The 27,771-nt window shown below is 40.4% G+C and overlaps 2 protein-coding genes across 10 annotated transcripts in view; both read right to left on the reverse strand.

The window, feature by feature from the left end:
• LOC127162076 (uncharacterized) overlaps positions 1-27,771 on the reverse strand; it is a 61,002-nt gene that overhangs the window by 8,559 nt on the left and 24,672 nt on the right. The window contains exons 3-6 of one of the 9 annotated variants that reach the window (XR_007827255.1): positions 25,464-25,769; positions 24,939-25,199; positions 23,746-24,360; positions 21,842-23,612 (exon numbers count right to left, since the gene is read on the reverse strand). The exons of 3 other annotated variants lie outside the window; for them this stretch is intronic. Coding sequence is in view for 5 of the 6 variants with exons in the window: in XM_051104866.1 (XP_050960823.1) it covers positions 24,218-24,360; positions 24,939-25,199; positions 25,464-25,769 (710 nt within the window). In the remaining variant the exon portion in view is untranslated. Of the gene's footprint in view, positions 1-21,841; positions 24,361-24,938; positions 25,200-25,463; positions 25,770-27,771 lie in introns of those variants that run through there. 5 more of the 9 variants (XM_051104864.1, XM_051104863.1, XM_051104865.1 and 2 more) reach the window with 5 other exon arrangements.
• On the reverse strand, positions 1,106-2,768 carry LOC127162075 (retrovirus-related Pol polyprotein from transposon 412). The gene has a single exon (XM_051104862.1). The coding sequence runs from the start codon at positions 2,718-2,720 to the stop codon at positions 1,221-1,223; it is 1,500 nt and encodes a 499-aa protein (XP_050960819.1). The 5' UTR covers positions 2,721-2,768; the 3' UTR covers positions 1,106-1,220.

Raw genomic sequence — 27,771 nt, forward strand, 5'->3', positions numbered from 1 at the left:
TTAACAATTCAATATTCTTTTTGTTCTGTTTTCTTTCTATTCTTCTTAACCTTATGGCATTGTGATCGTATAAGACATTTTTAAATCAGATTTCTTTTCTTTCTGTTTTTTCTTTTCTTCTTAAACTTATGGCATTGTGATCGTATAAGACATTTTTAAATCAAACAGAAATAAGAATATAAAGATTGTATATCAAGGAAAAGGATAGTATGAGGTAGATAAATTATATAACTTACGTCATCCATTTTATAGAATGTATGAAAAGTTAATGAAAATATGAAATTTCTTAGTAAAACCATTAATTGAGTGCTTTACAAAACACAGTTAGCACAAAACATTTACTTAACACAGAAAATGCAATACTGAATAAACAGAGTAAATTCGTAAACACTGTTTCTTTATCATATAATTACCTGCACACAGAGCAGCAGGAGACAAAATGGAAGTTCAGCATTTGTTTTGTAGTTCCACCTATTCAGAATACGTTTCACTTTGTTAGCACGTGGAAAAGATGGCGCACGTGGAAAAAAAAGTACATCAGATGGAAATAACGGTATGAAAACAACATGCATACAAACAGAAAACTCGCTTTACAGATCAATCCATGTCTGTGATGTTCATTAGTCTTCAAACAGCGTCTATCATTTCACATGAAACAATATTTAGTCTATCATTTCACATGAAACAATATTGTTAGCTTTCAGTGTGGAGCTACAACAAAAGCGACTCACCCACAGCAGTTCTCCATAGCTCTGCTGCCGATTACGTGAACACGGGGGGCAATAGCGCCACCGGCGTAACCAATAGGAAGCGCGATCCCATTAATGCAGGATTTATTTAAAGAACCATAGGGCTGTCATTTTTATATCGTTACATACACCCCCCGTAAATCCTGCTTAATGGGGACATACCATAACAAGAAAAACTGTGAAAGTGGAAAAAAAACTGGGTATAGAACTCCAACTTCATGTTTCCAAATTAATAAAGAGAAGAAAAAAAAGAAAATGCACATGGAGTACAATTTAGCTGTCAATCATTGATTCTCCCATAAGGAGTACATAAAGACTTAGGGAGGCGCCTAACCCCAATCTTATAGTAGACTAAAGAGATGCCCGTTACACCTCAAAAATTCCATTATGTACCAACCCATTTGATTTAGAATCTCTGTATCAGAGTTTCCTTTGTGTTCTCAACTCAGCATGAAATCAAATTGAACTTTTTTATGTGAATATGCTTTTAACTAAATAAACGAAAGAACTCACTGTAGAGTCTGAATTGTCTATGTGTTGTTTGTTCATTTCATAGATCAGTCTTTTAGGAGGCTTAATGACTCTGCCAAGCCTAGTACGAGTTACTGCAGCCTCAACATGCCGTGGCTGTGTGCACACCACAGGCTCCTTTGTGACCTCATCTGTGACCTGTTCTCTTTGAGTCAAGTTAGAGTCTTGGCCTTCCACTTCAGGCAAATCAACATCACTTGTTACATTTACATCACTTCTTTCAACATCACTTATCACGTTGACGTCACTTCTTTCCTGCAGGTTCTCAGCATCAGTGCTTGCGGAGTCCAGTATCTCTGACACACAATCTGACACAACAAGCAAGTCTGTACAGTTTGTACGTCCATCCTCCTCCTCAAAACCATCAGGATGACTTAATATCCAGTTTGCAGTTCTGTCATCAAGGTCGACTTTATTTCCGTGTAGATCAATTTCATCATTCACGTCATCATCCTTTCCATCCTGTTCCTGAGGGTCATCAACTGGTAGGAAGTTCACAGGTAATAAAAGATTTCTATGGACTACCCTCACTTTGTCTGAGTTGATTTCACGAATCCTGTAGACATTGATATCAGGATACACAGTCATGACTTCATATGGTGATGACTCCCATTTGTCAGCAACTTTTCTTCTACCTTTTTCACCTCTGTTCGCAACCAGTACTCGGTCACCAACAGTCAGCGGGCAGCCCTTCACCTTTCTGTTATAGATTTTTCCATGTCGTTCCTGTTCTTTCAGAGTGTGCATCCGTGCTATATGTGCTGCTTCCCGCAAGTCTTTCCTCAACTTGGACACAAAATCTTTGTAATCCACCACATCCTCATTTAGAAGCACATTTTGAAACAGGACATCAACTGGGAGACGAGGAACTCTGCCAAACATAAGAAAGAATGGCGCAAAACCCGTTGTCTCATGTTCTGTGCAGTTGTAACAGAAGGTAAGTTGCTGTAGCATCTGTGGCCATTTTGATTTCACTTTAGGAGGCAATGTCCTGATCATGCTTCCAAGAGTCCTGTTGAACCTCTCGGCAATGCCATTACCCATGGGGTGATATGGTGTTGTGTGTGACTTGTTTACACCCGCCATGGTCAACAGTTCTTTGATTAGCTTGCTCTCGAAATTAGCCCCCTGATCAGAATGAATTCTTTTGGGGAATCCATAGACTAGGAAGAAGTCATTCCAGAGCCTTTTCGCAACTTGTTTGGCTGACTGATTCTGGCATGGAAATGCATGGGCCATTTTCGTAAAATGATCCGTCACAATCAGCACATCCACAGACTTTCCTTCTTTGATCTCTGCCGACCAAAAGTCGATACAGACAAGTTCTAGGGGTTCTGATGTTCGGATACTTTCTAATGGAGCACATGCATGAGGTTCTGAGGTTTTACCAACCACACATCGGCGACAATTCTTCACATAGTCATCAATATCTTTTTTCATTCCTATCCAAAAGAATCGTTGTCTTGCGAGTGACAGTGTTCTACTACGTCCCTGATGTCCTGCTGCATCATGAATTCCATGAAGAACTTGTGATTTCAAAGAAGCAGGTACAACAAACAGGTACAGTTTCTTGTTTAGCTTCGGATCTCTTTTCACCTTATATAGCACGCCGCTACAGACAACCATTTTATCATGGTGCTTCAACAGTTTCCGCACACTTATGGATTCTTTTGCTTGTTCTTTCTTAGATGGTTTTCGACATCTCTCAATATAATACAGAATCCAAGACAAAGTGCTGTCCTGCCCCTGAGCATTTACGATGTTGCTGTGCTGCAAAGGAGGATCAGACTGTTGCGGTTGTGGGATAGCTGGGGTGCTTCTCAATATCCCTCCTCGTCTCCTCGGTCCTCTGTCCTCCATCCTATGACCCGGAAACCGATCGAGCTCAGCCATCTTGAAGGACATCTCAATTCTCTAATTGCACCGCGAGGAGGCGAGGATCGAGGAGGGAGGAGGCTTCATGAGGAGCGATCAGCGAGGATACACAGGTGTATCCTATGCGGAAGTCTTTTATCGACTTAACGTGACGCACGTATAAATTGTCCTCCCCCTTCACATCTGCTCCAAGTGCTAACCATGGCAGAAAATTCTAACACACATAAATGTGAGTATTAAGCATGACTGTGGGTGATTTTTTGACAGTGCTTTTAATTTCGGTGTATAATGTGTACTTTTCACCACAGTTTATTAATTATTATTATTATAATTGTCATTATTGTTTACATGTACAAGACACAAATGTATGTAAAATCACAACTCTAGTACAGTTGCAGAATTATATCAAAGCACCAAAATTAAACATACTGTCATACTATAGCCTACTACAAATAAAAAACATTTAATAACTGTGAATAATTCATTGTTAATAATAACTGGTAATATAAAAAAATAAGAACCTTTTGTGGAGGTTGAAACGGTTACAATATAAATAATAATTATCTCTAATGTTCAAGAATCCGCGGTGTAGAGTCATCATTACTTGACGACGCTTTGAAGTGACGCTAAAGGGAGCGAGGATATATCATTTCACTTGCTTCCATTCTTCCGTCCTCGCGTCTTTTCCCTGTGTCCTTCCCTCGCATCCTGAAGAGGTGGAGCTAAGACACGAGGAAAGGAAGAGAGGAAAGGAAACGAGGATGCACAAATAAGAAATGAGAAGCACCCCTGGTATTGTCCCCAGTACTTCACTCAAACCACCAGTAGCGTGTGCTGCCAACAACGCAGAAACTTCCTGGCTCCCAGAAGAACCTGAAGGTGAGAGATCAGCACTGGTTGGGTCAGGAGAACCTTCGACATCTCCCTGCACCACCTGAAGATTGCTTGCACACTTGAAAGCATCTTGGACAGAGTTATCAACAACACCACTGACATCCTTTAAAAGAGATAAATAAGGTTCAGTAATAAGACGATGTCCTATACATGACTGGACAAATGGCTCACGGCTCAAAGCATCCGCGACAACATTTTTTGTTCCCGGAACATACTTCAGATCAAAACTGTAAGAAGCAAGTTTTGCCACCCATCGCTGCTCGCATGCATCAAGTCGTGGTTTAGTCAGAATATACGTAAGAGGATTATTGTCAGTCCATGCCGTAAAGTGCCGTCCTCTCAGCCAATGGCTAAACTTCTCACAGATAGCCCATTTTAAGGCAAAGAACTCCAATCTGTGAGCTGGATAGTTCATTTGTGAGCGAGACAGAGTTCTACTTGCAAAAGCTACGGGTCTGGCAATCTCCTCACCTGGCAAAACTTGCGACAATACAGCTCCAACTCCATCGAAAGATGCATCGACAGCCAAAATGAAAGGTTGGTCAAAGTCTGGGTGAGCCAACGTTACATTTTTTGTCAGTTCTTGTTTCAGAGTGTGCAAAGCTTCTTCACAGTCCATTGTCCAGTCAGCTGGGGAGAGTTTGATGCAATTAACTTTCTTTCTTGGTTTGCGTCCTTTTGTGACAGGAGTCTGTTTGACTGCACCTGATGTCAACTTGAATAGAGGCTTAGCTTTTGCTGAACATCCCTCAATAAAATGTTGATAATACAGAACCATTCCAAGAAAGGACCTGATCTTTTTCTGACATGGTGTTTTTCCATCAGGTTCCATCAAATCAGAAGCTTGAATCTCGTTAATTGCTTCAACTTTCCCAGGATCAGTCTTAATCCCTTCCTCACTTATGATGTGTCCAAGGAATTTCACAGATCGTCTCAGGAAACAACATTTCTTTGGAGCCAACTTCAGATTGTGATGTGACAACCGTGAGAGAACCATCTCAAGACGTTGAAGGGCCACTGACTGAGAAGGAGCAAACACCATCAGATCATCAAGGTAACAGAGGACACTACTGAAATTCTCATCTCCAAAGACAGACATCATCATTCTCATGAAAGTGGCCGGGCTATTAGAGAGACCTTGGGGAAGCCTATTATACTCATGAAGGCCAAATGGGGAAGAGAAAGCAGTGTACTTTTTGTGTTCTTCCTCTAGGGGGACATTATAATACCCTGAGGTAAGATCCATGGTTGAGAAGAATGCGTTGCCACCCAGTGCAGCTAACACATCGGACTGGTGCGGTAAAGGGTAGGCATCTCTGACAGTCCTTGCGTTTAACCACCTGAAGTCAGTGCAGATCCTGAGGTCACCGTTCTTCTTCCAAACTAGTACGAGAGGGGACGCATAGTCACTATGCGACTTGCGGATGATACCTTTCTCCTCCATCTCATTTAATACTGTCCTCAGTTTAGCATACTGGCTTGGTGGTATACGCCTGTATGGAAAACGGAAGGGTCGGTCATCAGTGAGGTTAATCCGATGGACAAAGCCTTTTGCCTCTCCGCAGTCCATTTTGTCCCTTGAGAAAACTGACTCATACTTCTCAATAATGTGCAACAACTTGTCTTTCCAGTGGGCTGACACTTCACATGATTCCAAATCAAGATCATCGAGGTTCAAGTCACTCAAAACCTGCTTCATCTCATCACTGGATCTTATCGGTAAGGGTTCCTCAGTACACTGTAGATTTGACTGGATCTGTTTTGGCAGTGGTAAATCTTGAACAGCAATACAAGGTGACACGTCAGCGATTTTTGCATTTCTCTTCAACACAACTTTGTGATCGGTGGGGTTGATGACTTTTAAGGGGATAGAACCATCTCCCCATAGTGGTGTTATAACCCTCCCAACCAATATTTGCCTTGGTCTCGATCTGGACTCGGTTGGTTCAACAATAACAGTGCTGCCCACTGACAAGACAGAAGACTGTGGTAGCTTTCCCCAAACCAGATGTTCAGTTTGTGGCTCTAGCGTCACACTCCTTTGTAATTTTACAGTACCGACTTTCTCAGGAATGGATTCACCTCTCCATCTTTCTGTGTTAGAGAAAAGAGATAGAAACAAAGAGCACTCATCATTCTCACTGTTACTTGACTTAGACATGAGCTTCCAGTAACCGTTGGTTTCTCTCAATTGTGTCAGAAGTCTTTTTATGACGTTTGTGCCCAAAATAATCTCTTCAGTCTGCCCAGGCACAACCAAAGCAGGAATTATCATGGAGCAGCCATACACTGTAGCTTTAAGATCATAGACTGCAGTAGGGGTAACATGATGGCCACCACAACCGACAATGACAACATCCTGTGCTGACTGACTTATCATATCGGGGTTACTCTTCAGCAAGCGTTCTTTAGCCGACTCGCTAATAGTACAAGCCATTGATCCACTATCGATTAAAGCTTTAAGGATGAGATCCTTCTCAACTGAAACAGATGTGTAAAACAAGCTATCAGCTTTTGGAACTCTTTGTACACCCTGAAAGATGACAGTTTTGTCCGAAGATACATCACTCATCATTTGGCATAAAGACTCATAATCCATTAAATCATCAAAACTGGAAATGGGAGATTCACTCTCAAGATCTACGTGATCCTCCCTCACACGTAGATCACCTAGTTTGACTGTTGGTTGGTTGAGGAAGCATCCTTCCTTTCTTTTGGACAACGGTTTCTTGGATGATCAGGCGAGAAACACTGGAAACAGAGCCTATTGTTTTTGCAGTGAGAAAAAGCAGAATGTGAGGAGTCCTTGCACACTAAGCATGGTGCATCATTCAGACCTGGAATTCTGGACATGTTGCTTCTCTTTCTGTGCTCCTTGACTGCCTGTGCATTACCACTGTTATTCATCAGAACTCTCTCCAGCATATCAATCACCTTTTCCAGAGCCATATTTTCTGACTGTTTTGTCTGAAGTGAATCCTGTTCAACTTTGATTGGGTATGTGGTAGGACTTACATGCATCTCATTCACAGAAAATTTCTTTTCACAATCACTTGGTCTGTTTCCTTTTCCTGTGGCTCTGAGATTTTTCTCCGAATGATACTCATTCAGGATCTCTTGCACTTCATAAGCCGTCCATTTGTCAATGGTCTTTGAACGAAATGTCAGTGCTAGATCAGAGTTCGGACAATTCCTGATGAACATGCGTGTAACTTCAATTAGTTGGTTGTCTAGCACCTTTCCCTGTTGCTTTAGGCACTCAGCTGTGATGTCAGCAGTACGGTTCAAGCGCAACCAGTAATCGAAGGGATCTTCCTGAGGTTCTGGAAGAGTAGTGTAGAAATCTTGCAGTGGAATAGGAGAAAACTGTTGGCAACTGAAATGCTTTCTTAATAGGGAGTAGATTGCATCAGGATTTGTTCTGATATCTAAACCGCTAGACAGCATCCCCACTTTAACAACATCTTTGGCTTTGCCTCTCAAGTGAATCAAAATCTCTTCACCTTGCTCTTCAGTAGGCAGAAACCCCTTCCTGATGAAGTTTTTCATGAGCTCCACCCACTCATCGAGTGCAACAGCATCTGATGCGTCGCCTCTGAAAATTGGAGGATCTTTCACTTCCCTTTGACGCACTACTTGAATCGGTGATGTACTTGACATAGAGCTTTGGTCAGGTGTGTATCTACTAACATGTTCATTCTGGGTATGCTTAGATACAGCTTCAGTTTGACTGTGCAAATTTAAATGTGCAATGATACTGTCTGCCAGTTGCAGACCTACTTGCTGTACTATGTTACCCATCTGACTCATAATGTCACTGGTATAGACCGGAGTCGATGTACTAACTGGTTGAACAGTTTCAGAACTGGTATGATTTACATGAATGTGGTTCTCTGTAGAATTTTGAGTGGGAACTGCATTTGCTTCTAATCCCATGCCATTGTTTACACTACGCATAGTAGAGCTAGGGCTAATGTCTGGGAAGGGAATTGGTGTCATTAACAGACCTCTTCCTCGACCAACATTAACAGGAGTGCCCACATACCGATTTTCAGTCAATTTTGTGTTTTCCATAATCAAGCAATAAGAGCATACAAGTGAGAAAAGAAAGAAATAAAATGTATACTCTATGTTCTACAAATGCTGTGATACCTGAATTCAGCAATCGGGTAATCAACCCACTTAAGAATGTCCATTCAAGAGTCTTTCCCTGAGGTTTGTTTAAAGTCCTGAAATAACTAATAAGAGCTTAGCTGAAGGTCCTGTGTAGTGAAGAATGAAGACAGGCCCGCCGGTTCGACGTTTGAATGATCTTCGACCACCTTGACTGAAGTCCTGAGTCACGGCACCAATGTGACTTTTCTTATCTTTATCGGACCCGGTTTGTCCCACCCTTCATCAGCACACAGACTCTGGACTTGGATGACGTCAGAATTTATTTGAGGCTACCTGCACACAGAGCAGCAGGAGACAAAATGGAAGTTCAGCATTTGTTTTGTAGTTCCACCCACAGCAGTTCTCCATAGCTCTGCTGCTCTTAATATAACAGTAAACACTATGGTATTATAAACAAAACATACAAAAATAAAACAGGAATCTGAAATATGGTACATTCTCCATGACAATGAAACAGACTTTAACAATTCAATATTCTTTTTGTTCTGTTTTCTTTCTATTCTTCTTAACCTTATGGCATTGTGATCGTATAAGACATTTTTAAATCAAACAGAAATAAGAATATAAAGATTGTATATCAAGGAAAAGGATAGTATGAGGTAGATAAATTATATAACTTAGGTCATCCATTTTATAGAATGTATGAAAAGTTAATGAAAATATGAAATTTCTTAGTAAAACCATGAATTAAGTGCTTTACAAAACACAGTTAGCACAAAACATTTACTTAATACAGAAAATGCAATACTGAATAAACAGAGTAAATTCGTAAACACTATATCTTAAAGAAACAATTACCTGCACACAGAGCAGCAGGAGACAAAATGGAAGTTCAGCATTTGTTTTGTAGTTCCACCTATTCAGAATACGTTTCACTTTGTTAGCACGTGGAAAAGATGGCGCACGTGGAAAAAAAGTACATCAGATGGAAATAACGGTATCAAAATAACATGCATACAAACAGAAAACTCGCTTTACAGATCAATCCATGTCTATGATGTTCATTAGTCTTCAAACAGCGTCTAACATTTCACATGAAACAATATTCACCCACAGCAGTTTATAGCTTTGCTGCTTTCAGTGTGGAGCTACAATCAAAAGCTGAATTTTCGCATCATTACTCCAGTCTTCACCCTTTAGAAATCAAGTGATGATAAAGACATTTATAATGTTACAAAAGATTTATACTTCAGGTAAATGCTGTTCTTCTGAACTTTTTTTTATTCATCAAAGAAACCTGAAAAAAAATCTACTCAGCTGTTTTCAACATAATAATAATAAAAGTAATAGTAATACATTTTTTTTTTTTTTTTTTTTTTTTTTGAGCAGCAAATCAGAATATTAGAATGATTTCTGAAGGATCATGACACTGGAGTAATCATGCAAAAAAACAAAAAACAAAACAAAAAAAAACAGCTTTGAAATCACAGGAATAAATTACATTTTAAAATATATTCAAATGGAAAACAGTTATTTTAAATATTTCAAAATTTTACTGTTTTTGCTGTACTTCGGATCAAATAAATGCTGACTTCTTTAAAAACATTGAAATCTTACTGTTTAAAAACTTTTGACTTGTAGTGTACATGCATACATAAATAATCTCGCCTCTGCTGTAGGACATGATTTTCAAATGTTCGCACCTTAGATGTTTTATATCCTATCCATTTTTTTTACTGTGAAATTTATTCATACATCACTGCAGCTTACATTATATTTAGTATGTAGACTCTTGGTTCATACAATCCCAATGAAGTCAGAAATTATAAATGCCTACTTAAATTAGTTTTTATTAAGAAAAAATACAATCAGTGTTATTGTTAACAAAAATCACCTTTTTTTTCTCAATGATAACAAATTACCCTACCCTTGTGAAAAAAATAGTATACTTAAGTATAATTTATTCATATGTACTAAATATATTTGTGGCACACTGTAAATTGGTATACTTAAAGTCTGTTAAATTATTAACAACTAATTTTGTACTAAATGCATTTTAGTTGTGCAAAAGCAGTGCTGAAGTTTAACTTAAATATACTATTACTATTAATAGTATTAATACTATTGTATTAAATATACTATAACTATTTCAAGTATACTTAAGTACAATTTAAATATCCACTCTTGTATTTAAGTTTTAAAATGCAGAATTCACAATAAACTTCAAATGCATTTTTGGTGACATAACAATTGCAATTCAATTAGACTGTAAGAGTGTTGAACATACATTAATATTATACTAATAACAAACTTAAGTTATACTCTCCTTTACTTTTAGTGACTTTAAAACATTGCAATGGCATTCCAAGAACACTTAAAGTGTGCTAATGGCACCATTATTGTGTGCTTCTAATGCAATAAAAAAACAACTACTTAAGAAATTGCCTGTTATAACACAACCAGCATACTTAGCCAACTCAGTTATCCAGAGAACATCAATGAGACACTGGGCACAGACATTTGAACATTGAACGTAGAAAACACCACGGACTGGATTCAAACCAGTGTTGCTGCCACACAAGTCCACTCGCTTTGTCAGATGCGCTACCAAAGCAGACATATGCTGTGTTAAACTGTTTGATCTTTCTATACTGTTACAAATATGTATCCATGCATTAGTTGCTAAATAAATAAATACCAACCTATTACACTGTAAAAAAAAAAAAAAAAAAATTGTTGAGTCAACTTAAAATAATTTTTTTACCGTTCAGTCAACTCAAAAACAGTTTAGTCAACTTGAAATGTTAAGTTGGACTAAGTGACAACTTAGATATTTTGATTCAACATAAAATTTTAAGGCAGCTGGGATACTTACCCAGCTTTTAAGTTTAACAAACCAATTTTTTTGTTAAGTCAACTCAAATATCAAGTATCTATCTATCAGATATCTCACTCAACATCTTAAGTTGACTAAACGTATTTGAGTTGACTGAACTTAAAATTTTAAGGCAGCAGGGTAACAACACTGGACACACTGTAGCGAGAAGACAATAAGTGTCATAGATTTGACATAATAATAATAATAAAATTAAATTAAAGGGGATAATTGTGTTAAATACATTCTATTATTAATCCCTCATAACATTTACAATTGAAAATATTTTCTCTTGTAAACCCAATAGCAGTTACAATCGCTGTTTACAACTTATTATGGCCTATTTTGTAAAATGACAGAAGATTTTGCACCAAAATGTACTATATGTACTATAATGATAAAACATAACTGATCAACATCACAGATTCTTTATGAATATTCATACACATGAAGGTTTTCACGCATAGCAACCTATTACATAATTAATAACTTTGATCAATTAATTGTACCACACAAAGAGTGCAACTTTTCAACATTAAAGTCACATCTAGAGTTTATAAATACATCTATATAAATAAGACTGTTGAAAACTGAAATCAACACCCAAACAAACAATTTTGCCAATATATGCTAGTTGTTTGGCTCTCTGTGTGCTGAAAAAAAACAGAGTTTTGTCAATGTTGAAAGAAACAAAGAAATTCTCACCACAAACAGGCTTAATTTTATAATCAATAAACACTGTCACTGTCACAAAGTTCCATTATGATGAATAAATCTCTCATTTATATTGTGTAAACACTTTCTTTGTTTCAATGAGAGGATCACAATGACCGATCAGAGGTGTTCGAGAAATCAACAGATATGTCTGGGACTGGCTACATTGCCCAAAGGAAGATGCTGACAAATCAGTTGAGATGCATGAGAGTTTGCAGACTTGAATTGATTGTTCTGTACAACTAACATCTTTTGCTGATGATTCTGCATAACTGCCAACTACTTGCAAAACTGCAGACTTTCTTTTCTCTTTTCTGTTTTTCTGTGATCAGAAGTTCTTTCTGTCTCCTCAAACTGATTGTAAAAAGGTTCTGGAACATCTGCTGTTTTCAGAAGAGCAATGAGTTGCCAGTACAGTCTCGTATTTTTATTCCTCTGTGGATTTGCTGAACTACATTTCATTTTGTGTGTGTGGATACAAAAAAAAAAAAAACTTTCATTTTAAGGGTTTACTATTGGCCTAAATATATTTTGTTGTTGAGATAAAAAGTTACATTGAAGTTACATATTTGTTGAGATCATATTTAAGAGGCAGTTCAGGTACAATTCCTCCTTACGGCAATTCTGAATTATTACCAGCTCAGTCAGGAGCTGAGAATGATCTCATAATCTGCTCAAGGCTGCCACATACAGGCTTTATAGTAAACTGTATACCAGTTTTGTTAACTGTCTACTACAAGGACGTTACAGGCTGTTCATATACTGTGGCTATATGATTAGTAAATGTTTTTACATTCAGGAAAATATTTTGGTTAAAGTTCAGTTACAGTTGGCACATTTTCATTGGATCAATTATATTCTTTTTATAGACTAAAACTGTGGAATTGTTATCAGAGTAAAACTGACTAAAATAAATGAATGACATGACAAAATACTGACTCAATTTAAAGGACATTTTCGTTAAAAGCTGCAAAAACGGTTTGTACACCATGAGTGGGAAAAAATGCAAGCAAAATGACAAACCCAAGATAAAAAAACACCACTTCACTGACCAAAATGCTAATGACTGAAAGACACAAATGATGACTAAAAGAAAAATCAGTGACAAAATGAACACTGGGGCAGAATGAGCTGTGCCTGGATGAAATTAAGCGGCATTCTTCACATCTTCACCTAATGAATGAAATATGAGAGATATTTTGTTAATGAACCTTCAAACAAGCAAGCCTCTGTTAGTACCACCTGCTTAATTTCTAGACAATCACTAGAACAAGTACAATAGGGAACATGAAAATAAGTCTTGTGCTGTTATTTTCAAATGAATGATATTTGCTTTGATATTTTATTTATCCTATCTATTAGTATCACAGGTTCAGGGACCGGCGCTGTGGAAGAAACAAAGAAAAACTTAAATGACGCTATCAGACTGTAATAAGCAGCAGAGGATGACTGTTATTTTGTTAAACAGAACTGAAAAACAATGCAATGACATCACAGGTTTTGGTTGACCAATTGGCGGAAAGGAGTGTCCGCCCACATGTTGAAAAATAATTTTGAAGTTGGTTAGCCGTTTTCTACCCGTGAACCAAAAAATAAATATGTTCATGTCTTTCTTTCTTCAGTCTTAAAGAAATGTTTTTTGAGGAAATTTTTTAAGATTTTTCTCCATATAATGGACTGATATGGTGCTCCAATTTTGAACTTCCAAAATGCAGTTTAAATGTGACTTCAAATGATTCCAAATGCTGTTGTAAACGATCCCAGCTGAGAAAAAGGGGTCTTATCTAGCGAAATGATCAGTTATTTTCATAAAAATAATACAATTTAAATACCTTTTAATCGCAAACGCTCATCTTGTCTTGCTCTCCTTATCCTTGTGTATTCTGGCTCAAGACAGAAAAACTCCAATCGTATTTTCTCCCTCAACTTCAAAAATCATTTAAAAATCATCCTACATCGCTGCAGAAATACCGACCCAGTTTATGCAAAGTGAACATGCAAAGATCAAACACCCTTAACAAAAAAGGTAAAACTGACATATAGGATGATTTTGAAGTTGAGGGAGAACATGAGATGGGATTTTTTCAACATGCACTAACTGTCATGAACCGGAACAAAAACAGTCCAGGCAGAGTAAGACAAGATGAGCGTTTGAGATTAAAAAGTATATAAATTGTATTATTTTTATGAAAATAACAGATCGTTACACTAGATAAGACCCTTCTTCCTCGACTGGGATCATTTACAACTGCATTTGGGATCGTTTGAAGCCGCATCTAAACTGCATTTTGGAAGTTCAAAATCGGGGCACCTTATCAGTCCATTATATGGAGAAAAATGCTGAAATGTTTTCTTTAAATAACATAATTTCTTTATGACTGAAGAAAGAAAGACATGAACATCTTGGATGACAGGGGGGTGAGTACATTATATGTGAATCTTTGTTTTGGAAGTGGACTTCTCCTTTAAGCCTTATTTGTGAAACTGTGGGGTGAAGCAAACTGAATTAATTTGCTGACTTATCCACAACACAATTTGTGTATGTGTGTGTATTATACAATCTAATTGTGATGTAGGACACAATGTATTTTAAATATATTAAATATTTTAGGCCTGGTTTCACATTAGGTAACTGTTCAATTAGGACATTTAAGTAGATTTTTAAACGTGACTTAGAAAAACATTACTGGTGTGCATCTTGCGACAAAACAAAGGCACTGACATATTTTAAGATAGTTGTTTGTGCAGGTTTCTTTTAGTTGAAACAGCTCAGACTTACATCTTAGTCTGGGATTAGATTTAAGACTTGTCTTTGAAACCAGGGGTTAGAGTTCTTTCAAAAGCATATTTTGCTATGTTCATCCTTCCCTGAAGATGCCCAAAATCATCTTCTGAATTTGAATTTATGCTTTAAAAACATCTTAACAAATAAAAGTCTTAATACCTTTGTATCTAAATGTAACAGAAAAAATGCATCCTCTGCTCTTCATGCAAATCTTGGTCAAAAGTAAAGTGAAGCAGAACATTTTGTTAAAATATACTGCCATTTATGCATATTTTATGCTTATTTCTCTTGGACTTCGCAGGCTGCTGGGAGGATGGAGCCTTTTGGCAACTTGAACTTTTATAGCAGTCAGCCCTACCCCTTTTAGTTGCATGAAGTTCCGTTTGTTCGTGCAGCTACACAAACCTGAACAAATCAGGCTTCAGCATCAGAGTAAACAGGGAAATTATTTCTGTCTCCTCAAACTGATTGTCAAAAGGTTCTGAAAAATGTGTTGTTTTCTGCACTCACTGGTAAACTGATTTCATTTTGTTTAGATATTCTAATAATCTAAAGCAAAATGCCACTTTTACCTGCAGTTTAGGGATTTTACTGTTGATCTACAATCTGATTAAAATGTACATGTAAATCGCTGTAAATCATGTTTTTAAACGCACTTAATGTAGGAACATCTACATTCACTTTTGTCACTTTTGTTTACATGCAAACCACTACAATGACTTAGAAAAAGACAAATATAAACTCAAAGGTTTTTGAGGTGTGCGTTAAATGAAACATATTGTTTTTATGGCCAGTAATGGCAGAATAGAATAGTTTTTTCTAAGGTTAGTGTCTAAACAGAAATGGACTTTTAAAAAGAAACTCATCTTGAGAAATATTCATTCTCTATAATATTTGTTTATTCCTCAAAGTAAACCACATATGAGAGCATGAACCCTGTAGAGTTTTATTAAATGCTAATATCATCTTATTACAGTCTCTGCAAAGACATGTGGAAAAGAACTACTAGAGGGAACATCCTGCACCATCAAACTGAAAACAAGAAACAACGGAAGACCTGCTGAGATACAGTGGACCCATCTCTCTAGTGGTGCCTTAATTCAAACAAAAAGAGGGAAGATCAAGACAAACACTCTAGATGTAAAAATAGAAGATTATGGATCATTAACATTTGAAAGTGTTAGTCTGAAGGAAACCGGCAAATATAAATACTATGTTTTTAATAATGATGGTACAGAGAATAGTGCTGGAGAAGAGTAAATTAAAGTTTATGGTAAGAGGACAAATATATAGATACTCTTCCACCATAAAAAGAAAATAAGACTGTATATTTCTACAGTAGTTCCAGTAGTAGGAAATAACCACCAGTTTCTGTTTCAGCAAAGGCTCCTAAACCTACTGTGATGATCAACTGCAAAACTAATGGGGACACTACACTCACCTGTGACACTGGAAACCGTACAGATTTGACTGTATCCTGGTGTAACGCCACGCCAGCAGAGGGAGCCCTCACCCACTGACTGACTGTTGCTGTTCCCTCTGCTGCTTTGTTTGTTACTTCCTGTTTGGTGGCCATAAAAGGAGGCCATTTTCAAACAGGAAGCCGAGAAGTATTGTTTTGCTCTTGTGGACTCTTTTTTTTCCCTGTTTTCGTTGCCCTGTTTTTGTCAATGCCACGGTTTTGTTTTATTGTCATAGTTTTGCTTTTGTTTCTCGCCATAGTTCTATCTAGTTTTTGCCATCGTTCTTTGCCTTGTTTGTTTGTTACTTTTTGGACTGCTCTCTCTGGTTTTTGGACTGTGCCTGTTTTGTGGACTACGATATTGTTTTGTCTTCGACACCACTGTCTGTTTGGATATCGACCCTGCCTGTATTGACCACGATCTGTTTGAATAAAGCCTGCACTTGGATCTTACACGCTTCCTACAAGTCCTGCCTGTTTACAGAATACTTCGCCTCCCAAAGATCCAGCGGCTTTCATACACAGATCACCATGGACCCAGCATCACGCCTCGTTCAACTTCGTCAAGGTAACCGGCACATTGAGCAGTATGTTATGGATTTTTGTGAGTTTTGTCACTTGGTGGACTTTCAAGACAGTTTTCTTAAGGACATTTTCTTCTTTGGTTTGAACAAGTACATTTCAGTAAATATGCCACATCATCACCGCCACTGGTCCCTAATTCATTACATTAACTGTGCTCTGTTGCTGGCTGGATCGGCATATACTGTAGGGATTGCCAACGATAAACCCTACAATCCTCCTGTTCCAGCCACACCCAAATGCACACATGTCATGTCCGGTATTGTCACGATCATGCCAGAGCCTTCCCCTACCAAGTCTGCCAAGCCAAAGCCTGCTCAAGTCACGTCCACCAAGCCACAGCCTGCTCACGTCATGTCTGCCAAGCCACAGTCTGCTCACGTCACGTCTGCCACTCCAGGGCCTGCTCATGCCATGCCTGCCCGTCCAGAGTCTGCACCTGTCATTGCCGCCCTCCTACAACCAGCTCGCAAGATGGCCGCCATCCCAGAGCCAGTCCACAAGATGGCCGCCATCCCAGAGCCAGTCCACAAGATGGCTGCCATCCCCAAGCCTGTTCACAAGATGGCTGCCCCGTCTGAGTCCCTGGCCAAGATGTCTGCCACGCCCGAGCCTCATCAAGCCAAAATCATCTCATCCGCATCTCATCCCATCATATCTGCCACACCCAAGGCAAATCAAGTGATGCCTGACCCTCCAGTATCAAGTCAAGTTTCCAAGTCAAGTCAAGTTGCAGCTGTGTTTCCTGAGTCAAGTCAAGTTTCAGAGTCCAGTCAAGTTGCAGCTGTGTTTCCCGAGTCAAGTCAAGCTACAGCTGCTGTTCCAGTGTCAAGTCAAGATACAGCTGTTCACCATGAGCCAAGCCAAGATACAGCTGTTGTTCTCCACGAGTCGAGCCAAGTCACAGCTGTGCCCCACGAGTCGAGCCAAGTCACAGCTGTGCCCCACGAGTCGAGCCAAGTCACAGTTGATCTTCATGAGCCAAGCCAAGTTACAGCAGATCTTCATGAGCCAAGTCAAGTTGCTGCTGTTATTCACGAGCCAAGTCAAGCCACAGCTGACCTTCATGAACCAAGTCAAGCCACAGCTGACCTTCACGAGCCAAGTCAAGTCACAGCTGGACTGCACGAGCCAGGTCAAGTCACCGCTGTTCTTCACGAGTCAAGTCAAGTCACGGCAGGCCTCCCTGAGTCGAGTCCAGTCACGGCAGACCTCCCTGAATCAAGTCAAGAAACTGCTGTCCTGCCAGAACCTAACCAGGTCCCCTCTGACCTTCCCAAATCACATCTCAGCTAACCACCAAGAACCTCATCACGTCTCAGTTGATCCCCTAGAGCCTCATCATGTATCTACTGACCCAAGCCACGCAGAGCCCACGCTCCCAAGCCACGCAGAACCCACATTCCCAAGCCACAAGTCCACAGCATCCACACCCTCAAGGCCAACAGACATTCCATTATCTACTGTGCTGCCGGTAATGGCCGTTGCCATTTTAAGTGTGTGGGCTGCACACTGTGCTCCAGGGGCCTCGTCTGTCCACAAGTCTGCTCCAGGGGCCTCGTCTGTCCACGAATCTATTCCAGAGGCCTCGTCTATCCATGAGTCTGCGCCAGAGGCCTTGCCTGACTGCAAGTCTGCCCCAGAGGCCTCGTTTGTCCACAAGTTCGCGCCTATACCTCCTGAGGTGTCAGCATACGCTGTAGAACCTCCTAAGGAGATGGCGTCCATTTATGAACTCACTGCCACGTCTACCCTAAAATTGACGCCTATGCCTCCAGAGGTGTCAGCTTATGCTGTGGATCCTCCAATGGGGGCGGTTTCTGTTGGATAGAAACTAGTGGTAATGTTTTGACCTAATGACTCGTTTTTGAATCAGGTTTGCTGTGTTTTGATAGAGTTGGTATATGTAGAAAAAGGTATTCAGCATTTTGTAATGTAGAGTTGGTATTTATTTAACAAAACTTGGTTTTGGCCAGAAAATGAACAATTTGGTTAATTGTGTGATTTAGGTGTGCTGCTGTGTTAAGAGTTTCAAGTATTGGTAAATGCTTGTTAGCAGTTGAAAAAACAAACAAACTGTAAAACACTTCCAAATACATACAATTGTTGTGATCATCATGTGATTTTTTTTTTTTTTTTTTTTTTTTTTTCCCCAAGTTTTACCAGTTTTCATAGTATTGTTTTGAATTGATCTCATCAGTGTGTAAAACTGTGGTGTGGTGTGTGTTTGAAGCTTTGTGTGTCATGTCTGAGAGCAAAGTTTTTTTTTTTTTTTTTTTTTTTTTTTTTTAGCAAGATTGAGCTGTTTTGAGTGGAGAGCTTCATTTTGACCTAATAATATAGTAAGTTCAGGGAATTGAGTTAGAAGTTATGGATTTGTGTTTAGAGTTTTGCAAAAGCGAGGCATAATTTCAAGAAATGTGTTTAAGCAATTGAGAAAAACTGTAAAACTATTAATTAAAAAAAGATTCTATATGGAACAAATTTCCTAATTTTATTTATTTAGGAATACTGGAGGTAATTTCACCAACAGGCTTTATTATACTGGTTTACAAACTAGTGACGTTGATTTATTTGGAATAATCAGAATATTGTTTACAGAAAATAAATTATTTTTTGAGAGATGGTATTTAAATAATATACGCTATACTTTGTTAAGCAGTTGATAGAATGACAATGCCATTCCTAGTGGTATAAAAACTATTCATGTATATAACAATTATATCTCAGTAGAAGTAATTTTGATTGTTGAGGACAAATTCAGTCTTATAAATTGATGGCACTGTACAATGTTATTTGGAATCTTGTTTGGTCTGTTCCACACAAATATTTATTAACAAACAAAATAAAAGGTGCTACCGTTGTAATAGTTTATTTAATAAGTATATGCAAAATATTGATTGATTGATTTATTTTATTTATTTTTTTGGAATGAGCTGTTCCTATCTCTAAGAAATACTGAGATATTTTGTCCTCTTGTTTGCGGTATTGCACAGTTATGTTCTTGTTATAAAGTATTGCGGCAATAATAATAATAATAATAATAAACCACAGTATTTCTTTAAATTTGACATTTAAGAGTGTTTGCTTTAGGTGTCCATTCTGCCACCTACATTGATATCCTTAGAGAATAAAAACAACAAAAGAAAACTAACTTCCTATAGGCTATTTTGTTATATAACTTTGTTGCTTTCAAAAAACAAATCGTAAAGAGTTTTATAATTTGTAAAAATTGTTATATTCTGCAAAGTTACAGAGATATTAAATTGGTTTGGTTTACTTTTTAAATCAGCAAATGATTTAATTTCTTCCTTCCACTCTAATTGTTACGCTTAGTGCTGGACAAACAAGACGTGAAACGAGATACGATACTAACAATTTAATATAAATCTTCGTAGGAACAGGCAGGAACAGGCAGGAACAAGCAGGAACACAACGATACATCCAAACACACCCAAATAACGTTAAGGACCGACAGCAAACTCAAAACACAAACAGTCAGTAAGACTAATTACAAACACAGGTGTAGGGGATGACGGTAATGAGGGTAAAACCAAAACAGACAGATTGACAGGGGGAGACAATGGGAGAAACCAAAAGACATAAACGGACATAAATGTGACATTATGCCCCCCTCCGAATAGGCGCGTCTCGCGCCGTACAACATACAAAAGAAAACAAGAGCGTAGGTGGGCGGTTCAGGAGGCCATGGTCGGACAGACAGTTCAAATAAACAAAACATAGTCCAGGGGGGTGACGAAGGTGGAAGGAGCCAAGGAGGAAACAGGAGGGACCCGGAGCAGGAGAAGCAGAGGGAGACCCAGACCGCAGCCATGATGATGACCCACGGTGGAGCCGACGGAGGGAGGAGCCATGGTGGAGGAAAGGCTGACGACTCCAGGGGGCCGACCGACGGAGGCGGAGCCGCTGGCGGAGGAACCCGAGGTGGAGACGGAGAGCCGAAGATCCAGGGTGACACCGAGGATCCGGAGGGCCAAGGCGGAGCCCTAGGCTCTGGCGACCAAGGTGTAGGCGGAGATCCACGGCGGAGCCGGAGCGACAGAGGATGGAGGCTGTGCCGGAGGGAGGGAGGAGTCCTTAGGAGCCGGTGGGACGGCGTGACAAGGCGCAGCCGGAGGAACAGAGTCCTGAGGTGACGGAGGGACGACGACCGACCAGGGCGGAGCCAAAAAGATGAGGGAGCCCGGTGGAGCTGGTGGACCGATGGGCGACGATGGAGACGAGGGTGCTGAGAGCCGTGGTGGAGCCGCAGGGTCGGAGGGCCGAGGCGGAGTTCTGGACTCTGAGGCTGGAGGCGGAGATGAGGAATCCTCCAGCCCTGACACCGATGGAAGCTGGCAGACCCACGGCGAGCCCACTGCACAGGTGGAAGACTGAGGGTGAGCAGAGGGGCTGTCAGGGGACAGCGGTGAACAGACAGATGTTGACATAGGCAGAAGAGGGAGGGTGGGTGGGGATTCCATACAGGCAGGCATAACGTGACAGGTAGAGATATTTCTGTAAAGAAGTCTATTAAATCCCCAGAGTTATTTTCTAGAACTTCCGTAGAAAAGTCAATCAAGTCCCCAGAGTTATCTTCCAGCTCACCCCCAGCAGTGGTGCAGTGGGCAGGGCTCTCCATAGCCCTCACTTGCTCCATGTTGCACTTCCCCGTCACGGTAGATGTAGCCGGCTTTCGCACCTGATCGGACGTGTAGGGCTCTGGCTCTGTGGCGATCTCTGGCTCTGTCGCTCGTGGCTCTGGCTCGTCATCCGCGGTGGGCTCGGGCTCAAACTCCGCGTGTCGGGGTGCTGGTTGGCTGGGCTCTGGGTGTCATCCTCCGCGGTCAACGAAGATCTGCAGGACACCAGCACCCACTCGATGTAGTCGGCGAAGCTCTCCCGTGGACCATCCCCGAACAGCAGCGCTTTCGTGGCGTTGTTCAGTCCTGCACGGTAGATTGTGCAAAGGCTGCTGTCCGGGTAGTGTGTGAGTGGTACGAGGTGGACGAAGTCTCTAGTGTGGTCCATGAGAGAGCGATTCCCCTGCTCCAGGAGAAGGAGGAGGACGGCGGGGTTATCCATAATGAAAAAACACAAAAATTAAATACTGAGAAAAAAACGGGAAAAAAAATAAAGCAGGGAAAACGCCGGGGATAAACTGTTTCGGTCGGTTCTGTTACGCTTAGTGCTGGACGAACAAGACATGAAACGAGATACGATACAAACAAATAACAATTTAATATAAATCTTCGTAGGAACAGGCAGGAACACAACGATACATCCAAACACACCCAAATAACGTTAAGGACCGAAAGCAAACTCAAAACACAAACAGACTTATAAAGGGTAAGACTAATTACAAACACAGGTGTAGGGGATGACGGTAATGAGGGTAAAACCAAAACAGACAGATCGACAGGGGGAGACAATGGGAGAAACCAAAAGACATAAACGGACATAAATGTGACACTAAAGGTGCGTTCACACCAGACGCGAATGAAGCGTTAAGCGCGAGTGATTTACATGTTAAGTCAATGCAAAGACGCGAATAGTCATCCTGCGGCGCGATTCGCGCGAATGGAGCGTTTTGGGCGTTTGACGCGTGAACGCGTGATTCGCGCGAGTTGAGAAATCTGAACTTTGGCGAAAATTCGCGCCGCGTTAACCAATCAGAAGCTTGCTCTAGTAGTGACGTGATTACGACATAGCAAGCGGAGGGAGAAATCCGAAACAACAATGGAGGACAAAATCATCGTCCCTGTATATGGATACCCGGAGCTGTACGATACATCTTCGTACTTTTATAGAAACAGGAATAAAAAGAATCCTGCTTGGAAGAAAGTGAGTGAGGAGGTCAGACAATCTGGTAAGTTGTAAATAACGCTCTTTACTCAGTTTGAGCTATATACATATTGACGGACTGATCTGATGGAGCCAGACACGGCGCCGAACGAGTCTACGCCGTTTTTCAGCCTTCCATAGCACATCAAGCGCAGCTACCGTCTTAACAAAATCCATGTCAGCCATTTCGCAAGGAGACTGGAGCCGCCTGGCAGAAGCCACTCCCATGACGCGAATTCGCGTCTGTTGTGAAGTGAATTTCACGCGCGAATGAAGCGAGTAAACTCAAAATGTTCAAGCGTCCAACTACGCGCGAATAGCTCGATTTATTCGCGCAAGTCGCGTCTGGTGTGAACGCACAGTAATGCTATCAAAATTACCACTATCTCTGCAGTATATACAGATATATCATTAGTAATTATCTTAGCAGTTTTATGCTTAAAAAGAGGGCTATAGCTACGTAGCTGCAGCTGTTTGTCCAGGGTATTTGGAAGTGTTTTTATATATTCGTAAACATTGAAAATATTCATTCTCAGTATACTGAATATACAATATACAAAAATATATGGCACTGAAAATGTATTGAAGTATCAATTTAATACTTCACAGGGTAAAAAAGGCTTTAATGCATTTGTATCTGAAAATGAAAATGTAAAAATGCATCATTGTGAGAAAGTACAGTTCATATTACATGTTTATTCTGTGCACAGGCAAACTGACATTGACAACTACCGGCCTGGCATGCATCATACATCATTTTTAGTCATTTTTGTGGATCTGTTTGAAGTTGAATATAGTTTTATTATGCTGCATATAGGACATTTAATTCAGTCTGTCTCTCAGTAACTCTCTACTCTTACCCCAGTCTTGGCCTAAAGAAAAAATTAGTAAATTTTTAAGAGGTCTTGTCCCTCCTTGAAAATAAAACATTTGCATACATAACAGTGAATTTATATATTCAGAACTGGAGGATGAAATTTCAAAATTATCTGCATGGCTCAGCAGACAGAGAGGTCAAAAAGCAACAATCAAAGTTATGAAGGCACAGATGGTTAAGAGCTCCAGTTGCTTCGGTAAAGCTGTGATTCAGAGGCGATGACCATGCAAATGCGTCCAGAAGATCAACATGTGGCTTTGCATCCATGGCTCGTGGCAGCATCAGTCATTCACTCACAAATGTTATTTCTGAGGGATGGGGAAAAAAAAAGCTAATATTTCAATGTAAATTTTAAAAGTTGATCACAAATTGAAATCTACTTGACTTGTCTTTGATATCGCACGTGGGCATTCTTTTCACAAGGAATTAAGAAAACCTTACTCTGGAAGTCTTGTGTCTCCCATAGCAAGCAGCACAACAATCTTTGAGAACAACAGTGACACATTCGGTCATTTACAGTAAACATGAAATCATAATTGACCCTATTTACTTTATTAATACAGATTCCAAGTTTTATTGTGAACATTTCATGAGAGCATGTTATTCTGAAAAACAAACAAACAAACAAAAAAATGTTTATCTTTATAATCAAAATGCTCTTTCCTTTTCTGTCACTCAGGCTGCACAGGCTACTAGATAAAGTTAACCATGGTATTTTTTTGTTTAACAATCTAATCAAAATTCTTTTTTTTTCTCACACAGATTATCTGGTTTCACGCACAGAAATATGTGACAAACGGCAACTCACCTCAAGTTTTTAAAATGTTTGATCTGAGTTTTAAGCGAATGATAAGCACAGATAAAAAAGAAAATATAGATATATTGTATGTATATATTAGATATATAAAATATATTAAAAATAATGTTTTAAAAGACAAAACACAACAGTAGCCTTACCGTGATGGTGGTATAAAGATGGTATAAACAGGAAAAGGATGATAAAAACCATGCTGATTGAAACAATGGCAATCCAAATGACAAATCCCCATAAATAAGCTAAAATGAAAATGTTATACGTTTATAAAACTAAGCCCACACACATTTAAATGATCAGAATTGAGGTTTTAACAATATAATATATGTATAGATAGATAGATAGATAGAATTTAAAACTAAACTGGTTAATGTCTTACAAACACACTCGAGATACAGAGGAAGTTAAAAAATAGAAACCACAAGCATGTGGTTGTTCAGCATTTATTGCTGCTGTTTTCATGTCTTCATGGCAAATGCTCAGTGTCATAGCCTGGCACAAATATTCTAGAAAAACAAATCTTTGTGTGGCAAAGAGCCAATTAAGGTTTAAAATTTCAAAATAAATTGCAAGAACACCTAAAAACTTTCTTTTGTGAAATATTTGGCTGTTAAATGGTGTTTGTGCTGTCGTTCTGTCTTCTAATAAATGACACTTGATATTTTAGTACCTAATTCTAATGCAGTGACATTCAGATATTTTTAAGTGTGAATATGAATACTTGAATGTAAATACAACTTCTGAAGAGAAAACAGAAAATAAGACTGTGTAAGTGATTTTCCTCTTTAGTAAATGATGCTTAAGTATATCACAATCTTACCTTCAAACAGATCTCTCTTATAGACCGGATCGCTGGTCGCTTCACTCACAGCATTCTTGAGTGTGCATGTGTAGTAGCTTTCAGGATTTCCATTTTGTTTAACTGTGATGAACTTTCCTTTCGGATGGTTTTCTGCAATCACCAGATTTTCTCCAGCAGAATTCTTCCAGATGATCTGTTCACTGTACTCACAAATTAAATACACAACATTAGGGTATTTATCGGTCCTGTCTATTTTTATCACAGGTTTGGGGACTGGCGCTGTAAAACAAACAATGAGAAACTTCAATGATAATATCAGACTGATATCAAAGTATTTTAATACAAATCATAACTTACACTAAAATGCACCATTGTACTATCATGATTTTTTGGACATGAACCATGGTATAACTTTGACCTTTTTAGCATAAAAATAGCTGTTTTTAAATTACTCAAATTACTAGCTGTATTATATGTTTTGGAAAAAAATCATAATATATGAACAATTAATATTAATTAATATAATAATTAATATTCACTCACGCAATAATTCCAATCTGAATCTTTGTTCCTGCTCTTTACTGTTGATGTCTATGGTATAAACACCACTATGATCTGCATTTAAATTACTAATAGTGATTTGTCCGGTCTGCCTATCAAGTTTGGTGATGCCTCTGAATCCCGGATTCGGGATGTTTAAACCATCATCATCCCATTCAATCGCCTTGACAACAACTCCACTGCTGCTTCTTTGTTTCCATATAATGCTGGTGACCCCAGGATTTAAATTGCCTGGACCAAAAGACACTTCACCACCAAGTGCACCAAATACTTCTTTCTCATTTTGACCTAGTGAATGAAATGTGAAAGACTATGTTAGTCAACATTCAACAAGCAAATGTCTAAGCTAGTTAGTAGCTAATAGCTTCTGGATAGCACGTCAACAAAAAGTACCTGATAATGTTCTGTATTTAGACACAAAATGCCATATACATACCGTACAAAAATAAACAAAGCACATAAATATAATTATTATCATGAAATATTAAAATAACCAAAGTATAACCATCTAAACTATAAACCGCACCCTTTCTGTAGCGGTGTAGACCTTGGCCTGTTGCTAATCACTTTACACAAAACTAGGCCACGACAAAGACCGTGTCGTGGATTTATCACCACCAAATACTTTCTACACATTTTGACCTAGTGAATGAAATATGAGAGAGTATGTTAGTCAACATTCTACACCAACTAATTTCTTCCCATCTAGTCAGTGAAATGTTTTACATCCAACAAACAAGTATGTTATTTACTACAGTCATTTATACTTTGTATTGTAACAGTGGGAACGAGGCGAGAGACGAGCGGATCCATTTGCATGCTTTTATTAGACGATTCAGACAGAGACATGGTCAAGGCAGGCGTGGTCAGACAGGAGCAGACAGGTGTATAAGGGCTAGGCAGAGAGTAGTCCATAAACAGGCGAGGGTCGATCAGCGGCGTACGTTATCCAATGGGCGAGGCAGGAGAATGGTCAGACAGGCGAAAGTTCCGAAAGACAGATAAACAAAACAACAAGGCAAAACCAGAAAACAAGACACGGGAAAACACCGAGAAACGCTTTGTATGAATGATTACGCAATCCAATACTCGGCAGTGAGTGACAGGAAGACCGGGTCTTTATACTGTCTCTGATTGGACGTGGGTGAAGTGCAATGGCTGATGGGGAATGTAGTCCGGGGTGTGGTGCGACAGTCCGTGCGTGACAATAAGGTGAGAGTGACCTCTGGTGGTGAGCGGACCGCGGAACACCGACCAGATCCGTGACATAGCCCCCCCCCCCCAAGGAGCGGCTTCCAGACGCTCCAACAGAATAAGCAGGAAAAAACAGTCCAGGGGAGTGGTGGGGGGGCCAGGAGACTGAGGCAGAATCAGCTGGACAAAGGCCCTCCAGGGCGGAGCCGGAGCAGGAGCCGGAGGCGCCCTCCAGGGCGGAGCAGGAGGCTTAGGAGCCCTCCAGGGCGGAGGCGGAGCAGGAGCCCTCCAGGGCGGAGCTGGAGGCGGAGCAGGAGGCGCAGGAGCCCTCCAGGGCGGAGCAGGAGGCGCAGGAGCCCTCCAGGGTGGAGCAGGAGGCGCAGGAGCCCTCCAGGACAGAACAGGAGGCGCAGGAGCCCTCCAGGGCGGAGGCGGAGCTGGTGGCGGAGCAGGAGGCGCAGGAGCCCTCCGGGGCGGAGCAAGAGGTGGGGCAGCCCTCCAGGGCGGAACAGGAGGCGGAGCAGGAGGCGCAACAGCCCTCCGGGGCGGAACAGGAATCCGCGTCTCGGTCTGGGACCTGGGGAAAGCAGGGACAGAGGAGGTAGACAGAATAGGGGGAGAAGGCGCAGCAGCCCTCTTGGGCGGAACAGGAGGCAGAGCAGGAGGCGCCGCAGCCCTCCGGGGCGGAACAGGAGGCGCCGCAGCCCTCCGGGGCGGAACAGGAGGCGCCGCAGCCCTCCGGGGCGGAACATAGCGTCATAGACTGGGACCTGGGGAGAACAGTGACAGAGGATGCAGACAGAAAAAAGGGAGAAGCAGAAAGTTTAGCGGTTAACGCCCCCTCCATAAGAGGTTCTACGGCAGACGTCGACACCTCTGGAGGCATTGGCGCAGCTTCTCCGATGGGGAAGGTCTCTGGAGCAGGCTGGAGACCAGACGAGAGCTCTGCAGCAGGTTTGAGATCAGAGAGGGACTCTGGAGCAGGCTGGAGACCAGATGAGAGCTCTGCAGCAGGCTTGAGATCAGAGGGGAGCTCTGGAGCAGGCTTGAGATCAGAGAGGGACTCTGGAGCAGGCTTGAGATCAGAGGGGAGCTC

The sequence above is a fragment of the Labeo rohita genome, unplaced genomic scaffold, assembly GCF_022985175.1.
Source record: "Labeo rohita strain BAU-BD-2019 unplaced genomic scaffold, IGBB_LRoh.1.0 scaffold_83, whole genome shotgun sequence".
In the NCBI taxonomy this organism is placed as follows: domain Eukaryota; kingdom Metazoa; phylum Chordata; class Actinopteri; order Cypriniformes; family Cyprinidae; genus Labeo; species Labeo rohita.